General features: G+C 42.4%; 1 protein-coding gene across 4 annotated transcripts in view; it reads right to left on the bottom strand.

Annotated features, from left to right (window-relative positions):
* The window catches only part of zgc:158464 (uncharacterized protein LOC791139 homolog), a 98624-nt gene that overhangs the window by 17672 nt on the left and 60574 nt on the right, over positions 1-20378 (bottom strand). For 2 of the 4 annotated variants that reach the window (XM_061068093.1, XM_061068094.1), the window contains exons 3-4: positions 9720-9938; positions 8718-8816 (exon numbers count right to left, since the gene is read on the bottom strand). In XM_061068093.1, coding sequence (XP_060924076.1) covers positions 8718-8816; positions 9720-9938 — 318 coding nt within the window. The remainder of the gene's footprint in view (positions 1-8717; positions 8817-9719; positions 9939-20378) is intronic. The other 2 variants (XM_061068096.1, XM_061068097.1) reach the window with 1 other exon arrangement.

The raw sequence follows: 20378 nt of genomic DNA, 5'->3' as shown, positions 1-20378 counted from the left end.
CTCGCAGCAATCCATCCTGATAATGGACACTTGCCAGGCTTTACCCCTTAAATAATGTCCACCCAGGGTATTAGCAGAGTGAATTAGGCGCTCTTGCAAATGCATCTGTCACTGAGGAAGGGCAACTTGTTAAATAGCTGAGGATACTTAATAACTTTGGATGGAGAGAGACAATGCTTTTCCACCATCCAAGTGAAAGCTTGTGTAGGAAGTCAAAGCTAATAAAGATATATTGTCATCAGCAGCTCTGGAGAGCCACTGCTAATGTTCATCTGAAGGTTCAGATTGGGAGTCAGTGACTGTTATTTACATAGTTTTTACATCGATACCCAAACAAGGATCTTCCAGCACCCTGCTATTAAGAAATCAATAAACGTGAGTGTCCTTGGGGCTGGAGATCTAAGGATGAACTGATTTCAGTGTGATTTCATTAGACTGCTGCTGCAAATGGAAGACATTGCTTTAAAGTGAAAAACAGGAAACCTAGAAAACAGAAACACTTCTTACTGTATATGTTTCCTAAAAGAGAAAAAGAAGAAGAAGACAAATAATGCACATAACCTCCCGTAAGTCCAATAAGAACATCAGTCGAGATTCAAAAAACTGAATAAATAAAAAAGAAGTATACATTAAATCAGAAGTGAAGGTAGAAGATCAAATAAATCAGATCATATGGTGAAATATACAATTCAGATTAAACTATGGGTTCAAATTGGCAAGAAACCCCTTCAGTGTCAGCTGACGCTCCAGTGCATCAACACGCCAAGAAATCATCAGTGTGACAGCTAAATAGTTCCATCAGTCACATCAGTCGTGTGCGGGCGACAACAGCCTCATTTGACTCAACGGGGAATACAGCACCAGATTAGAAGATAGTGAATTCAAAGCTGTGGGACACGACAATAAGTTGTTGAAGAGGTTCTTTAAAAGATGCTTATGGGGCGACCACATCCCAGCCCTCGGTTCCTAACCGGCCTTTCACTGCACATCTTCCCCCACTCATTTCCCTTTCACGCATACACTGTCCTATTTCCATCTATAAAACCTCGGTCATGTTTTGCTTATTAAAGTAACATACATTTTTGCAGTATGATGATTAATAGGAAAATTGTAGATTGTATCTCTGAGTCAAGGGCTCAAGATTGCTAATAATTCAATATCTAACATTGAATTGAAAACAATTCTTCTGTCAGATTTCTAAAGTCACATTTCCACTAGGACCAAAACGTCCCTCTTGGTTGACTTAGAGCCACTTCAGCTGCCTAAGATAAAAATAATGCAGCTGTATTCACAACCATTAGAGTGACACAGGCTTTTTACTGGCTGGTACACAGGCTGCTTTTCAGTGGGAGGACGAGCGTCATTTTCTGGACTTGTCTGTCTTCCACCCCTGCGAGGAATTGCAGCGCGGCGATGGTACAAGACATGCTAATGAGAAGCAATATCCGCGAGCAATATAAAGGGAGAAAACGGGCGAATATTCAGTCTGACAAGCAATTAAATCACTGGGCCTGCAGTGTCAGGGGGGTAATCTGGAGAAAGGTGGCTGGAAGCAGGAGAAGCGCGCCGTTTATTCCTGATGGGTGAGCTGTGCCTTGGTGGAGCGGTGGGGAATGGAGACGGAAGGTCACAAACTCTGGAAGATAATATAACTTCCTCTACTTTGGGGTAAAGTAGGGGCCTCTCTTCCTGTGAGATTAAAAGCCTAATACTCATTTCACATTGCAGATTAGCGTGTAATTGTTTGGGGAGCAGAAGGCTGCCTGCACTCTGCAGCCTAGCAGTGAGGACGAGCGGGTGACACTCACACTCGCTCGGCTGCACAGCTGAAAAATTACATTTAGCAGTGTGGGAGTTAAGGTAAGCCCATCCAGATGTTTTGTTTTTAGAAAAGTGTGTGACTGAAACTCTTAGAATGTATTCAGAAATGCTGTCAGTCCCAAGGCCCTTGTCGGTTATCATTGACTATGAATGCATGTCGTGTAATTGGTGAGACCATCTTTACACTATCTAGCATTCCTCAGTGATAAACACACACTGGAGCTTATACATGATGACCCTGAACGCTCATCCTGCTGCCACAGAGATTTTCATACGTCCGCCAACAGGTGGAATACTTTAGAAACTGGATAGAAAACGGCTCATTTTTTTACTAATTCCAGAAATCTCACTTGGTGTGTGTATTTTAAAGGACCATAGAAAGTGCCCTGTGGAATTTGGTTTTGATATTCAATATGTTGAAAACACACAATTTGAAGGTGTTTACACTTCCTGTTCTGAAGGAGCATGATTGGGTCAGTAACATTGAAAATCAAACAGTGTAAATTTGATATTCTAACTTGCTCCTAGTGGATTCCACAATCTTTTCTGGAACAAATGTCTATAAATTCATTTTCCTATCAGCTTCACACTTGGCATGTGTATTGTTCAGGGCCCAAGGTAGTGCAGTGTTGAATTTGGTTAGATTTGGACTCAAGATACATTCAATATAATTAACATTTTAATTAACATGTGACCAGCGCTCTGTAGCAGCAGGGGCCTGAAGACATCAATGTTGGTTCTGTGATGACAACTCTTTACTGGCTGCTGCTCAATTACTGCAGTTCACTTTAATATTTTCTGAAAAAAGCTGCAACCAGTATCACCACAGGCCAAGTAAGCAGCCCATTTCTAACAGGCAGGTTTAAAACAGACACTGCACTAGTTTGAAAAAAAGGGAACTGCAGCAAGACACTGTCCAGATACATGACCACGCTCTACAATCTGAAGGATCTGATTTGGATTATTGTGATAAATGACAGTCATGTTTGTTTTATACTTTCTTGAACAGTGAACACAAAGAGACCTTAACGAGCCTAATGACTTTCTCTACAGGACCATGTAAATACGTCCAAAGATTACCGCATCTTTGTCATCTAATCTGATCGCGTTTGGATCTATATGCTATCTCTCATCTGCATAATCCTCAATCCATATTAGTACACAAAGCCTGCTGTTGACATAGGAATAGAGGCTATTAACGATTCTGAAAATCGACAAAGCGCCCCGTCACTCAGGTTTACTCTACAAACATGGCCTTGTTAGGACTTGGAAGAGGAAGATCCAGCTTCATGTTTCACTCACGTGTCCAGCGAGATTTGGATAAGTACGAATCTGGCATGACGTCACCTTGATTTACCGCCAATTTGAGTAGGTGCATTCAGAGAGCTGCATACGCTCCAGCTGATTAATTATATGACAGCACTTGAATAGCTAAAGCCCCACAGTTGTTTTTTTTATCCGAGTTTACCTTCCCTTTGTTCTTCTAGGCGCGCATCTATTTTTAAAGCCAGGTGCTTGTTTACCCAGGCTTTTCATTAGCCAATGGCACTACATCACTGTAAACAGTTGCAGCGCCATAAATCACCAACTACATTTGTTGCCACCAACGCCATTTAATTTAGTTCTGCTTAATTTGGTTGGCTAATTGCATGCATATTCAATACAAGCCGGAAGATTGTGATGTTTACGCTGCACATTATGAGCAGGAAAAGCTCTGAACACAACAACCAGCCTCCTCTGAAGACGTGTCTGTTCCATCGGCACCGGAATTATTGCATATAACAACTGTGTAATGCTCAGGGGGCAAGTAAAATGCCACCTCATAATTCTCCTCATACTGTATCCATCACATTATACGGTCCAGATCTCTTTCAAAGCCCAAACCTGTTATGAAAGACCATGTGTTTGTATAAAAAAAGGAAAGTGCCACAGGAATGGGATGAGATGACAGCGAGGCCTTTCCCTCACTCTTTTATAAAAGGGCGGACGGGGGTGGTGGAGGAGGGACGTCTGGCCGCTGATGATGCGCTGCTTCTGTACTTTGTGAGGAAGGTTTACAGTTCTGTTGTGTGTGACCAATGTGTGTGAGTGAAGATAACACCCGTGGCGGCGCCCAGAGAAAGACGGCAGGACACATTTGAGGCCCAAGAAAGAAGGGCTGTCAGGAAGGTTATCAGCAGGGCGTTGCAGCAGAGGACAGGAGGATGAGCCAGAGTCGCGAGTGACAGACAGCGTCGGGGGGGGGGAGACTGGATCGTCCAAGCGAAGAGAGAGAGACGGAACCATGGCACCAACAAAACAGCTGGCGCAAATAACCAGTGCAGGACTGGAACTGAATCAATTATTTATTTTGGGACATTACACATGAGCCTCAGATTTCGGAGTCGTTAAGCCTGCGGAGATTCATTAAAAAACCATAAAGCTCCCCGAGACCAGGGGGAGCAACTTCAGACGGCACCTTCTCTTATCTCCACCGTTAAACACACATTCCCCGCTGGCCGGGAGCAGAGTGAAAGGAGTTACTAGGAGGCAACAGAGGGCAAGGAGATTAAGTAACAACGGCCCTCGAGCCCACTCCTGCTGCGACGAGGTTCAAGTTTCCCGTGGTGGCGTGTCCGTGTCTGGGTGTGTGAGTGAGTGTGCCACATGCGTTACCCAAAGGGTGCAGGCTTAAACCGATGGTCATGCGAGCACACGTTGTTAATGTGGTCAAATTCAAAAATGTCTTTCTCACTCTTCACCTCCAGGATCATCCATCACCTACTCAGGGAGGAAGGAAGGAGGCTATGGCAGGTGTATGTGTGTGCGTTCGCTCTAGAAAGGGTGGCGGGGGCAACAGCCGGGATGAGTGATTAACCAAACCGCAAATACACAGCCTCCCAGCACCTTAACAAGGCAGGGAATTTACATTCCATTGCATACCTGTCAGGAGATAGCCCTACAGTGAATAATAACACCAGACCAAGTGTTGTAAAGAGGTGAGCATGCAGGCAGCGATAGGGACAACTGAGGAAAAAGGGCTGTAGCCAGGAGCATTAGTCTGCTCCCCTTCCACTATCAGTAATGAAGACAAATAGTCTGCAGATTGCATTATTGTGTTATAGCATGGAGGGAGGGCATATAGGCAGCACTTTGCACTTATGTATTATGTATACACACCAAGGTTTAATATAAGGTGGTGCATCTTTTTTCATTATCTGTTACTACTTAGTTTGCAGACACATTCATTTCCTGCATAATTGTTGGGATATAAAGGGTGAAGGTTTTGATGTGACTCCAAAATCCAAACAGTGAACAGTCCTGTTAGTCATTGATATTACACAGCCATAAAGTGCTTCATCGGAACAGAATGAAGGAAATGTAGTTCTTCAGAGACCTAACAATGGAGTTACTAAACCGGGAAATGGCTAAACCTCCTCTGACTCTAAGACATAAGACAAATTGCTCTTGATATAATAGATAAATATACGTACATTTGTTTCAACTTTCCGATTTAAATGTAAATTCACTTTGAGCTTGTACTTCATAGAATAATATATACTTCTTCTCCTAAAGGGGCTCCAACGCAGAGTGTATCTATAGAAACAGCTCTGCTGCTGTGGAGATCTAGTTACAGGATCAACTAAACAAAGTAAAACATAGAATAAGACTCTAAATCAACCGTGAAATCAAAGCCCGACCTGGATCCCTTAGGTAGAAGAGCAAACATGTCCAGACGTCTCATGCTCTTATTGTAAAGCCCACAACCTCATGACTCCGGTGTAAAATTTCATAAAAACTGTACGTAACCCAACTCTTAGTCTGCATGAAAGTCATCATCAGTAACAGTATTGTTAGATTTAGCAATCAAAAATTAAACGAATAAACACAATGAACTAGTTGTTCATCGGAGAAATGTATGATAAAGTAAAGCCTGTGGAGCAAATAATTAAAACTGTCTCACACCGCATGTGAGCGATGTGGGCCGACCAAGAAGTGTTATTAACCATAAATCAAAACGAGGACAAATGAGACAAATGAAAACATCCAGAACTTAAGTAATGAGTGGAACAAGTGTCTAAATGACAGTGACAAACCATCTCTCGAAGAACTATTTAATATCCAAAGCAGTATACGGGCCTAAGACAATAAAGAACATAAGAAGAGTCGTAGAACAATCCTCGTACAAAGCAGCCTCTGTTAATGTTGAGCATTTGCTGTTTGTTAAAGAGGACGTTGAACCTGTGGGGTGAAAACTTTGTCTTCCCCTGTGGCAGTATGAGTAATTACACTATGAATGTGTTCTTGTCGTACATCAATTTCTTCTTTAGACCGAAATCCTTCCTTTGAATGTCAAGTTTAGCTTTTTATCGGGGGCATCAGATAATATTGAGGTTGCTCAGCTGGCTTTTCAGCCCTGCTCCCAGTCACTGGTGCGTATTCTGTCTCTCTGACACTAGGGTTGCTCCCGTCATCAGCTCAGGCATAAACCTAGACATAAAATACATCATTACTGCTGCAGAGCAGGCTAATGTTGCAGAAGATACCAGATGAAAAACTGAAGTGTATAATGGAACAGACAGAGAGCTTTACGTAGCTTTGACGAGAGGCCTGATGGGAGGGGGTGGGATGTATCGGTGTAGCCTGCTCTTGCCAGCTTTTCCAGGATTATTAGTTCCTTCAACCTGACAGTCTGATTTACTTTCCTTTTATGTATATAGCAGCTAAAACTTTTATAATCAAAGACGACATGGACTCAATTTATCTAAATTTTGTTTAACATGGAACTTCTCAGGACAAGATCAGGGTAACCTGCCAAAGTCTGACATTATAGTATACTCCAAGTTGAAAGACACAGAACACAGGTATGACTTGAGATGTGAGGAATTATGGGATTGTCAGAGAAGGCTCCCAGGTGGATTTAAATGCTGGAGCAGTGTGTACCTTCTTGACAGTGGAGGAAAGATCAGAGCATCAGGTGCAGACAGAATGCACACAGAATAAAAACCTTGAAAGGTGGGAAACTTTCTCTAAGCCTGTTGATGTCTGGATCCACGGCAGGTTTCAAAAACCAACAAGCCTCTGTTGACAAGGCTGTTCCCACAGAAGTCTTTCCCATCCGTCTTTCTTTTCTGTCTCCAAAGTAAAGCGGAATTATTCCTGCCTGAATAAAACATAACCAGGAGCGAGGACGACGTGCTGTTAATCAAAGGGATTTTTGCTCTGCCGCTTTCTTCTTTGCAAGAGAACTTAAAGACTTAGCTCCCAAATTCCCCACCAACGCTTTGCCATCCAATGGAAATTGAATTAATCATCATCAAAAGAGGGACACTGCCTTCATTGGGGAGGTTGTAAGATGGATGCGTTAGTAAATAGCACCCTAGACAAACTCTTCCGAGTGCGGCTTGACAGGAAAATAATGAGGGCAAGAAGGAAAGTGATTAAGAATGCAGCATCCCTTATTTAACTAATGACAGGCAGAGGCAGAGCAGCGTGAGTCCTGTGAAGACCTCAGTGGCTACAATACACAGACGTTAACATCAAACAGGACTTAAGGGAAAAAACACAAGTAAAACTTAGAGAGGTGATGGATCCATATACAAATAGGTGTCATAGTTTGATGGAGGTTGTCCAAACACAAATGGGTTCTTTGTAAATCAGAACTGCTGCCACATCGCAGTAACTCCATCACTCGCATCATTAATTCTGTTCTTCTAAACAAGCCTAAAATGATTGTACACATTTAGAGCTGACTTTATCTTAAAGAGTAAAGAGAACGGCTGCTATTAAAACATACCCACATCACCTGCAGGTACAAACTGAACACTCTCTTGTGCCTCTTTTTCTTCTCCCACAAATGAGATTCATGAGCTTGCTACCATTTAATGCCACATAAGAGACTTGACACACATTTAAATATATTATATATTACAGTGGAGTCCACCTCAGCATCATCTCAGTCTCTCTGCTTCATGGCTTCAGGCTCTATGGCTCACGTTGTCAGTTAAACAGAAATTCTGCCTGAATTAGAACCTTGAAGGGCTTTTCTGATGGTTTTGGATAGTAATGTTAAAATCTACGAACACGGCTAGTTGGAACTTGTAGCATACATTTTTGATGTTTTACATCTGTCAACATGAATCACTGACTGAATCTGTGAGCTTACAGAATTTTTGTCTTATAAATGGCATAAACAAACTCCCAACACACATCAGACAAGCTACTTCTGTTTATAGCTATAAGAAACAACTCAAGACATATTTCTATGATCATGCTTTTAATTAAAAAAAGGTTTTAACACCATTGTCAGTATATCGATATTTTTAACATTTTTTACCTTTTGCTAGTTTTAAAGTCTTTGTTTTACTGCTAATGTGTTCTTCTTGTACCTTGAGCACTTTGAGCTGCATTTTATGTATCAAAGGTGCGATATAAATAAAATGTATTATTATTATTAAAGCAGTTCCCACTCCCTATATGAGTCCATCAGCACATACACCATAGGGGATTATATTATTACGCTGTCAATCTCTGTATTGTAATCAAAAATTGTTAACAACACAGAGCTTTATGGAAATGCCATGTACAATCTATACTTTGAAAAAGAAAATATATGTAGAAATTATAATAAAAGAATAAAGATGTACAAACAATGAAAATGTATTTGTACGATATTTTCATTTAGCGTCTCACTCAGTGAGATTTTAATTTATAATTCAATAAAGCTCAAACACATTTGACAACTTAGCTCCACATGTGACGAGCAATATTTCACCGAGGTGCTTAAGATTTACGTAACAAGTCAACCCCACACCACAAGGTTCAGTGCAAGCTGGAAAGTCATCAGTGTCACAGTGCTAACATGAATATACATAGACAGACAAGAGACACACCCCCAGCCCCATCTCCACCGGTACCTGTGAGGGATTTAGAGGTGCAGTCCGTTCTTCCGTGGGGACCTGATCCAGTGCCACTTACAGAGCCCTCGTAGCTAATGCAGTCATAACAAAGCAGAGCTGGTCAAGGATAAAAAGAAAAAAATATAAAGAGAAAAGGGACCATGAAAAATAGATTGAGATAAAGGGTTGCTGATTTTCTTTGTTCAGTTAAAAGGCTTGGCATATATTTTTTCTTTATTAAATTTGGGTTGCATATTTATATTGTGCCGTATTGTGTCCAGGAACAGCCCTGTTTGATGTTATGGCTGTGTTAGCCATGCTGAAGCTCCCAAAACACAGCGAATAACACCTGCACCTACATGCACCTGCACAACCAATCATGCTCCCCCCGAGCAGCACAGATATCAACTGTAAGTTTAAACAGACAGCAGCTGGATCGAAACAGCTGGACACCTGTAAGTGAACTTATCTGGTGTTTAAACACAGAAGGAAAAAACAGTGTGAGAGTTTAAAGCAGCAGTAGCAGCAGAGCCCTCAAGCCTGTCAGAAGCAACAATCATATTTTTTAGAGCTGGAAAAAGACAGACGCTTGGATTAGTTAAGCAGAGCAGAAACAGTTTCAGATTTTATTGTGTTAAAATCTTGAAATGGAAACCAGCAAACCCTTATTGAAAAGCAGGCATTGATAAAGTGAATTTTAACATAAAAGCAGTTTCACTGGCTCAACTTTTGACATCACAACTTACACCTTTAAGTGCTTCAGTTAAAATCAATTGTGATTTCATTTGGATCTAAAAAAGCTTGTTTTCTTACAGTTAAACAACAGGTATACAGAAATACAGCATTTTAAAAATAAATTAGGCATTTTTCATCAAATCTTTTTTTAGTCTATAAAGTAAGATACTGGCTTGTGTGAGCTATTTCTCCTTGTGTTGCATGTTATGTCAATGGATATTTAAAGTTACTATGACTGGGTATAATAAAGTTCACCCTACTGTCTCTCTGCAGTGATCATCGTACCTGCAAACGCTTTGGAAATCCGCTCTTTCTTCCACTCCCAGGGTTGGTCATACTCCTCGGGAGGTCGTTCATCGTCCTGGGGCAGTCGGCTTTCTCTTGGGCAGCGCGGCCGCTCATGGTCCAAGTCGCCGCCGTTCTCTGCCGGTTCATATGGCGTGTCGTACAAGGGCAGCTGCTTCACAGATCCTTCCTTCTGCGCTCGTCCAGAAGATCGGATTTCTACGACCAAGGAGAAAGACTGGTGGTTAATGCTGGGTGCCTGACATAAATATTGATGAAAACGGCTCAATGGAAGAAACAACACTCCGTAGCATGTATGAGAAATGAGAATTTATGACAGTAGGTGAATTTACGAGACACTAGAGGAACACATTTCGTAAATAATGATGCATACATTTCACGTATAGAATGTAATCCTATTAACAGGCGACGATATTTACATAGAAAATATCTGATTGAGGGACAAAAAAAGGATATATGGCTGATGACATCACCTTGTAGGCTTCACATTTTATTTTTCTCCAAGCTATAAAGACTCAGGTTGTGTGGCTGGTAATAAACTATATTTGAAGGTTGCCGAATTGACACCTAATGGACCTAAGTCAAAGACAAATTATGTAGATAATTGATATAAATCATAAATACATCATGTTGATGAGTTGTAAATGGTTTAATACAGCCATCCATTAGCTGCAATGTGTTGTAAGGAATCAACAAAAAAGTGAATTTGACCTGGAGCCTCAAGTTTGTTTCTTGTATCGAAGCTGGACGCATTCCAGACACAGTCAGACTACAGCATTAAGACACTTTTTTTATCTCAAGTGTAAATTCCCCAAACAGAGGTGGTCTAGAAGTAGAAGGTGCATGTTGATAGAATGTTTGATTGATAAGGAAGGGAGTTTCGTACATGAGGTGATAGTTTACTGATGACGGAAGACAGAGAGGTCAGGAAGAGGCACCTGAGACTAAAGCTCACACATAGACCTTCGTGAATTCAGCCAAAATCGTACAACAGTAGTGAACAGCTTTGCCTCAGGCTACACATGCCTGCTCTGACAGAGCAGAGGTGAAGAGACAGCACCAGTTTCCTGTTTCTATGTTTCTCACTCATGTCTATAGTAAACATTTAGTGCCCTTTAAAACCAAGTAATTCAAATTAAAAATTGAAATAATCTCAAAATGAAAACATTTCCTTTTTTGACACACCAAACAGAGCTTCAAAGTGGATATCAGTGCTAATATTCTGTAACTGTCATACATTACAATATGTCAACTTTGAGCATTTCATTATGCTTAATGACATTTCAAAATCAAAGTGTGGACAGTATTTTAATTTCTAAATTTCTAAGAAAAAGTGGTAACGAAAATTTAAACTCCACGACCAGTCAATAAATGAAATAACTAAATAACAACTAACGTATCAAACAATCCACTGAACCGTATCTCTGATGAGGCACAAATTATTGTGATGAAGGTGCAACTGCAAAAAGAGCCTTACTCTATTAAGAAAGTTCTGATGGTATTCTGTGCAACTGTTGTCAACATATCTACTTCTGGACAAAAGTGTTGAATGGGCTGCCATTGAAGAGCATCAGCATACTACATCTACAGTGCTGTCAAATTTTGCAAGATGGTCAATACTCACATTATTTTACAAACCCAGACGGAGGCCAGAGATTTCCTCTAAACTAAAAATATAATAGTAAAAAATGTTGGACTCAGCAGCTCCAAGCTCAATCTGTCAGCTGCTCTGTGGCATGTGTCACTCATCCAAAGATGGGGAGTGAGAGAGCGGTGCCAGAATCGCTGGACCAGAAAGCTACAAGTCTCTTAATGTGGTGGGGATTATATCTATCACAGTGGCAGGTGAAAAACTAATGAGGGCATAAAGGTGTTTATTTTTGAAATCGTCACATGTTACAGAATGAGAGCTGCATGTTTTCTTCTTCCTTGATGCACCCTGATGATACAGGCACCAGTTCTCTCTGTTTTAAAGACATTATGAGATTTCTGGTTTGTCCGTAGATGGAGCTGTGATCATACTTTCCATGAATATATAGCTAATCATGAATATGAGCTTTTTTCTCTGGACACTGCTCTAAAGGAAGCTGAAAAGGGAGATATTCATATGAGATTTGCAATATTCTTTAAAAATTGCATTTCTTAGAAATATAGAATAACTCGCTGTGTCTTTGTGGTCTTGTCATGTTAACATTTCAAAGTGATTTCCTGAAAAACGTTTTCATTTCAATGTCGTGTTGTAGGCTAGGTTCATAATCATCAACTAAGTGCTTGAATTCCTGTTATTGTTTTTCTTTACCTACTTAACATGACTGGACCTTAACTTGGATGCATTTGAATCCTTTTACTCTCCATATGGAGAGGTGAAACCGACCTGACTCCTAATGAAGCGCCATGCCCTTGAGAGCTCTCTCCCCTCCTCTTCTCCCCTTATCCAACTCCCCCCCCCCCTTCAATCCCCTTCCACTCATATGAAGTTGTTAGCAGCCTGCACCCTTCCTCCTGGGCCACATGAAGCTGTTAGCGGCCAGCTACCACCATAGAGTAATGCAATGTGAGGCAGATGAAATATTATGCCACACTGCTGCATAATTGCCTCTTGGCCCAGGGGAGCTCTTGCGGAAAAATGAGCACTGCGTAGAGCCTAATGGAGCTACCACGCTGGTGGTGGTGGAGCGAGGTGAGGCGGCTGCCGGGTCCCGTATCTCTGCGTAATCCTGCATTAGGCAAACTCGCACTCTTTGATCTTTGCAGTTAAAAGACGTGGTATTATGAGATCTCGGCATGATTATGTCCTACCTCCCCAGCAGAAGAACAAATAGCTCCTTACAGGGGTAAAAGGAGAGAGGGGAGGGAATGGGGGGCATTCAGGGTGAGGCGGTTGAGGTGGTGAGTAAATCTTGTGGGGAGAATGCTTTAATATAAGCAGGCTGCAGTCGATAAACCGCTGCAGTGGATTGAGAATCCTGTTCTTGGAGATAGGAGCCTTGTTGGCTTCCTTCCCGCTGTTTACGAGTTTTCCTTTCCTTGTAACCTCCCTTCTCTTCCTTGCTTCCTTCCATCCTTGCACTCTTTTCATTCTGTCAGCTCCTGTTAAAGCATGTTTGCTAAAGTGGGTGGGGACACATCTGTCTAGGCTAATTACAGTGATTGGCATGGCAGCGGGGTTGCATGTTGCAACACAGCTGCAGTCAATCTTCCGTCTTTGACCTCTAGCCTCTGTTTAGGGTGAGAGGTCACGCGCCACACCCTCCCTTGATGTGCCTCATACCTCCCCGGATGTCGGAGTTCCTGTCCAGATTCTGCACTTCCTCTCTTTTGCCTTGGTTGACTTGGCCTTTGCAACCCCCTTCATTCATGCCCGTGAAAAGCAACATTTATTTCCCCCTATTTACTCACGCTGGGCAACCAGGAGGAAAGAAGAACATTTCAAGGCATCCACTGTTGCTACAAAAACTCTGTTGTCCTTTTAAAGTTCTGGATGTTTCAAGTATTTTAAGCAACAGCTAATCTGCAAAATTGTGCTGCTCTCAACCGGGCTTCAACAGCCATGTAGCGGCAGCAGCAGCAGCGCTGACCGCAACCATCTGTTTAGTGCCACTAAAAAGGATGAGTGCGGGGACAGCGGAGCGCACTGTTGAGAGGCAAACAGCTGCATTCAAGCTCAAAACCATTTCTCCCTAATGAGAAAGGACATAGATACTGGCTGTCATAAAACCTCAGCTGCAGAGCATGCCTCAGTCGAATGTCGGTTTCCACATGCGAGCTAAAAAAATAAAATCACAGGCAGTAAAGGAAAAGCGCTAAGTTCTGAAACAAGTGACGGATCCAGTGCCTGTTATCTTCTTCCTCTCTGGTTCATGAAGTAGAGAGATTAATCCTGTGGGAGAGAGATGAATATATTCTTTGCAATAAATCCAGAGAGGCTCCTGTTCCACTTACTACAGGAGGAGGCCTCTGGGCATATTACCGTGGCTTCTACAAGGGCAGGAAGAGAGCTCTGGATTAAATCAAGAAACATTAACTGCAACCAACCTGGCAGACGCATCCTGCTGCATAAAAAAGAGTAACCAGACCATCAAGCCCTCTTCATCCAGACCACTCCTGTCCTCTTCCATTCTCGCCAACCAATAAAAAGTGGTTGCACTTGAAAGAAAGTAGGAAACAATGACTGTGCTTCTAATATGTCAAACTAAAAACACATTTATCCGTCTCCCTTGTTGACTGCCACTCGCCCACTCCTACTGAGCCAGAGAGACAATGCTGCTGCAAAGCGCTCGCAGGGGCACAGTGAATATCTGGATTTGATTGAGGGGATCTCTTGTGCAGAAGTGAAGGAATAAATGTGATTGACTTTCAACCCCAGGAACACAATGGCCAGAAAATACAAAGGCTTCGAGGATTTGCTCTGTCTGCTCCCGCAGCTAAGTCCCATTTACAGAAAAATCTTGAACCATGGTAGCCGTTATCATTTGAGGCAGATTGGATGATGGGAGTCAGAGCCCCTTAAAACCTGTGGCCACTGACCCGGGAGTGAATGCAGACTGTTTATATTCCCATCGCAGACAAAAGCCAGATATTAGTGGGTTTTCTGATCAGCAGACAATGAGCTTCAGTGAAATATGGAACAGAAAATTACACATTCACTGTCACTGTCACAATATCACTGCATGATTTACTAAACTCATGCCTAAAATGCTGAACTGCTTACGACAGCTAATACTTAAATGTACTTCAGTAAACCTAGCCCAGTGACAATGGCTCCGCCAACGAGGACACACATTTACAAAGGCTGCAGGTTTGATTAACAAAGCCTCCGCAGAAAAGGCTTGTATGTAGCGATGACATATTTCTGTAGCTTTGGTTTCATTCTGTTTGACTGGCCAGGTTTGCAAAGTGCAAAAAAATGTTGATCCAGGGATTCAAGCTGTATCAGAGGCCACCCGCAGGTATTGTGCATCAGTCAAAGAGCTGGCTGACAAGTGAAGGTGTTTGTGCCTTGACCCGTGACGGCCTGCTACTACTGAGTGTCATTCTGCTTCCCTGAGTGGAGCTGAGAGGAGACTCTTGCCGTCAACTGCTCCCCACAGACCTCTGGGAGAATGGTTCCTCTAAGCCAAGACAAATCAAGCCTGCCAGCTTTGTGCTCACATATTTCATTCTGATAACATTTTCATGTCTCATAGTCAAACTCAAAAAGGGAATAAATTAGCATTTCTTCTTTTTTAACAGCCTCCACAATTTCAACTCGATTTGATATTTACAGTGTCTGCAATCAATAAGCATAGATTTGTCCAGCCACTGACACTGTCTTTCTGTTCACATGACAGGTCTGTCCATCTGTGAGGAGAAGACGTGGGTCTGTGTGCTGCTGCGTCTCCATCAGCCTCCTGCAGACAGACCAGACTCCGCCATGCCATTTGTTCTCTCTGTCTCCTGCTTCCTCCTGGCTCACACTGTGCCAAGCTTATGGTGGGGACACTCCGAGGCCTCTGCCTGCCCGACTGTCACTCACACACACACATGCACGCACACACACACACACACACACACACACTTTCGGGAAGCCTGGAAGCCAGGGCTGAGACAGTATTCCTGCTTTGGCCCAGAGAGATGAGTATTTCGGGTCTTGGTTCATCCATTTTTGGATTTGGCTTTTTATAAATGTCTTTTCTGCTAGAAGCCATACTTCATGAAAGAAAAATGTATTGAGTGGCGCTTTAAAGCAGACCGAAAGAGCTGTGCAACCCCTGTGAAATAATATTACAAAATCTATCCAAAGCCCTTTTCAGACATGAACTCCAGAAAATTTCTTCACAATGGGGTCCAGGCATTCTCCGCCGTTTGCTTTTTCACTTATGAAGAACGCAGCAAGGGATTCTTCAGTCTGACACGTTCACAACAACACAGAAATCTCCAGAGTGTTTTAGAGAGGGGTGGCACGGCAGACAGAGACAGGACGTAACAAATTTATTCCGCTGCGGAGATTCTGTGTTTTTGTTTACAGAGCATTAAAACCGATGTCGGTCCTCGTAACAAAATGCTCAAAAAAGCTTTATTCTATGTTCATGGCAAATCTGAAATATTTGTGTTCCTTAGTTTTTTTTCAGTTTGGTCTGCAGCGCGTTAGAAACGTCATGGACCCACTCGCTTGCAGTGATTTTTTTCTAGCAGGGCTGGCAGGAGAAACTCCAGGGAATGTCTGCAGAAAATGACTTGTACATTTACGTTTTCACACACAACCCTTACAGATCATTTCTGGAGAATATCCGGAGTTCAGAGCTTTTCTAAAAGAAGCTTGAATGGATTTTAAACAAACCGCAATTAATTTGTTCCCAGACAGGATGTTAAAAAGAAAATAAAGAACTTTAAGTTGTTAAGTTGTGTAGCCAGTGACATATGTTGTGAAGGCATGCCAGTGTGGGTGTGTGTACTTGTCTATGCGTAAATGTGCCATTTGACTTAGATGGCCTGAGGGAATTAGAGGCTGAAGAGTTTCTTCCTCACAAGCTGACATGTATATCGATTCATTCCCCCACTGGAGCAGGAGAGCACAAGTCTAAAGAGACAACGTACACAAATCAGAAAAACAAGAGGGATATGGGTTATGACGGAAGCAAGTCAAATTGAGTAACAGAGACAGAGAGAGAGGAAGAGAGGGGAGCGTTGGAGGGAAAAAGGGGAGATGGATAAAAAAACAACAGAGAGCAACAGCAGGTGAAAAGAGAAATGGGGACATTTTGAAAATTAAAGACAGGCAGGTGACGCAAGTTTGTCACAGAGGGAGAAATAAACAAAGAGACTGCGGCAGAAATGGGGAGAGTGATGGGAACAAGAGAGTGGGAGACTTACACAGAATGAGAGAGTGGGGAGAATAATAAATAACCGCAGCAGTACAAAGGCTCTCCATCTCCAGCAGCTAATGAACGCACTTGAAAGTTCAACATCAATTTTGTTAATGAAAACTATGAAGAATTACAATTGTTGACTACTGAAGAAAATCTAATAAAAATAATCTATGAAAGCAAGAACTATGATTAAATAAATACAAATTTCAATCAACAAATAAAAAGTATACAATGTGAAAGACAGATGAATGCTCAAGTTTTAATGCATTATGTCTTTTTCGCTACACTATTTCTGTGGACCGATTAGTTGCCTAAAGTACGATTAAATTCATCTTAACCACTGAGACTTTAACAAAAGGTGGCAACAAAATAGCAGAGAGAAACTACAAAGACATGACGGCTGCATGACAACATTTATAAAAAGGTCAGCTGATGTTGGCTCTTTATTGTTGCTGTCAGTTACAGGAGTAATTCAGTCAGTCCATCTACTTCATCTTCTAGATAGATGTTCGCTAAACAAAAAATGCCGGTAATTAAAATCCTCTCAACCTAAACACAGATAATGAGCAGCGTCAAAGTGAGGAAGTGAGTGTATCCAGCTTCTGAATGAGCCTCGGCTCTGCTGTGGTCAGCACAGTTAGCTGCAGTTATGGTTACTGAAATGACATGACTAGATTCGCTTAGACTGAGTGGTTCTGTCCAAAGAAACGCAGTTTATAAATGTTAACTAGATTTACTGAGTTGAGTCACAACAGAGCCACTGTTTGTCCATTCTTGGCTAATGTAGAAACACAGTAGGGCCACATGGCGGGCTCTGTGGAAGAGGACCTCCTCCCTACGTTGATAGATAAGCATAATAATTCAACATAATTGTGTATACTCTATTATGCTGCTACCAATGGCTCCAGCAGAATCTTCCACACTGGAGCCCAATAACAAAAGTTGAATTCAACCTTTTAGACACAGCTTGAGGTCAGGTCCAAAACACAGACCAGCTTAATAAGGAATGGCGTTTCCTGTGATTGCTGAAAAGATCGCTAATTAACCAAGTCTGGCTTTCAGTAATGACTAATTAGCTGGATTTTGCTGTTTAACGTGAGATGATGTAATATCGTAAAGGGACTCCCTGTGGTTAGATCCTGCCTCTCACTGTGTAACACTGGCAATGCCTCACCTATATAAATGACTGGCCACTGTGTAGACCGTACCATTGATCCCATGTTGGTCGCAACTGCAGTTACAGGTTGTAAGGACTCAAGTGAAAGCTCATTAATAGGTGATGAATGGGGACAGAAGCTTGTAAAGGTGTCGGTCTATCCTACATGAATCTCAGAGTAGCCCTTCAAGCTAACTCACCTAGCATCTCAGTGAACAAACAAAAAGACAAGCAGTAGATCAGTATACTGACAAGGCCACTGCAGATGGGACACGACATCGATAGATCCGCAGAAATAGAAATTCCATTTGGACGAAAGTCAAACACACAGATGCTGGAATCTGTTCTCGACGGGCAGCGAGCAGGACTTAATGGAAGCGGCGACAGGCTGCTTGGCTGATGCTGTTGGATGCAGAGGGGCCCAACAGCCTTGTGGGAGAGGAGCTATTTCTCTGGTGGCTGCGGTTCTGAGCTGCGCTTGCTCTGTGGCTATTGTTCCTGAGCGAGATAAGACTGGTGGTGGATTAGAGAAGAGTGCACCCAGAGTTCAGGTTGTGTATGACTGCTTGAATGGGAATGCTGCGTGGGGATGGGATTGGTTCTGGGAAGTGAACTGGTAAGAGGAGTGGGGATAAACGGAGAGAGAGCGAGGGGTAGGAGAGGAAAGAGAGGTAAGATGCGTTCCTCCTGTCGTGATGCCTAATCTGCCTGTGTGGCTGCAGCGGAGGGGGGGGACATGGGGGAGTCTGATGACACGTGGATGTGGCTGTGATGAATAGTCACTTCATGCCCCCAACCCAAGGGGGGTCAATAGCCCATTAATGGTGATAGGCCTCCAGCAACAGTCAGCAGACCCACCCCCCCCCTTGCTACCCCCGCCTTCACATTCCCACAGGGGATGTCAAGACTGCTCATTCTACTCCTCTCTGTCTGAAAGAGAGGAAAATTGAGAAAGAGATGTCTTGTGAAGGAAAAGGCCTATTCATTGCTAAACGGAAGAGCGGTAGCAAAGGCCTTGGGTCGGACGGGGGTCAAATACGTATGAATACACAGCAACTGCAGTCATTTAAATGTCCTGTTAAAATGCCTGAGCAAGCAGTGTCTTGGTGTCTTGTTAATAAATCTTTTTTAAACAAAGCCAACACACACACTTAAACAGTTGCCTTTCCTGCGAGTGAAGAGAATCTCATCCTTTTAAAGTCTTCCTGCTTTTTTTCCTCTCTTCAACATTTTTCCTTATTGTGTGATAATCCGATAATCTCTCCACGCAGCACAACAATGCAGACACGAGCCGCCGCTGAGAAATCCGAGGGAAATTAAGTTCTATCACCTCCACGCTGAGCGGAGCCCACAGTCGGTGTACTCTCCTTGGGCAAGCTCTCATTAGCGGAGACGGATGCGCACTGAAACGCTGACATATTTTATTCACAAACTGGGTTACAAACAGAGGACAGCAGCACATCTTGTCTTGTTGCAATATTGCACAACCTGCACTTTGTATAACCCAAGTTTTACTCTTCGTAATGTAACGGCAAGTTCAAACTGCAGCAGCTTTTACAAATACACCCCATGAGTTCCACTCTTACTATTCCTAAACTTCAAAGTTAAGGCTCATAAAGGATTTTTAAGCAGGGAAAGAAGATAAATGAGGAAGCAAATTAGGAAAAAAATATACTGCAATTTCTTGAAACAGTGAAGAACTCATTATGACAAAAATAAAAAGGTTGCGTCTTCAGGCTGAAAGGGAGACAGATAGGGAGACGCTGGAACGCTTGGTATTGATTTGTTCCCTTTATACGAGATGGCTACTTCTACTGGGGCAGCCTTGTGACCTGTTTACCAATCCTTCCAGTCCTGAAGACGTGCACCTCCTGAGGGAAAACGTGCATTTAAACAGCTCCAGCAATGCAAATAGTTACACAAAGGTGACCTCGGAACTCTCTCTTCGTGCGTGCTGTTTTGACCTTCAGATGAATAAGCGCTCCCCACATGACCGTACGTGGAGAGGGTAAATACAGTGAGGATGGATTATCAGGTAAGCTGCTAACAGTGTTTACATGACTGTGTTTGATCTGATCCCACGTCACAGCGAATAAAACACAACTTGAACACCTACAGATTAAACAATGAGAAACACTAGCAGCCTTTCAGAAGAGAGTAGAGGTCAAGGCTGGATGTTTTACAAAGAAGTTAGGTCAGGGAATACAGAGACTTGAGTAGCAAAAGTATAGATAAAGTATATTTGAATCACTATTCCCTATTAATTATCACAACCATTTTCTAATTTGTCCCACCACAGTTTCATAAGAATCAAAAAACATGTTTTACACACCCTGAGTAGGTGTTTTCTCCAGTGCTGCATTGTATAGGTGTGTGTAGTGCTATTTGCAGTGTGCTCACAAATCCATACAGTAGTTACGGTTCACGCAGACATTCCGACCTCAGAGTTTCTGTTGTTTTCACAAACCAGAAAGTGGCATCAATGCAGTTCTATCGCACACAAGAGAACTTCTCTTTCAATCTGAAGACTGTTTAACTGTCACACTGTTTTGCACGAACAAGCTGTGATGATAATGCAAATTCTGTCTTCAATCAATTGATAGACGTCATGACTTTGACAAAATATGGTGTTTA

Source organism: Limanda limanda, chromosome 3 (genome assembly GCF_963576545.1).
Source record: "Limanda limanda chromosome 3, fLimLim1.1, whole genome shotgun sequence".
NCBI classification, from domain to species: domain Eukaryota; kingdom Metazoa; phylum Chordata; class Actinopteri; order Pleuronectiformes; family Pleuronectidae; genus Limanda; species Limanda limanda.
The sequence above is the reverse complement of the archived record's forward strand: the minus strand, read 5'-3'. Positions and strand labels throughout refer to the sequence as shown.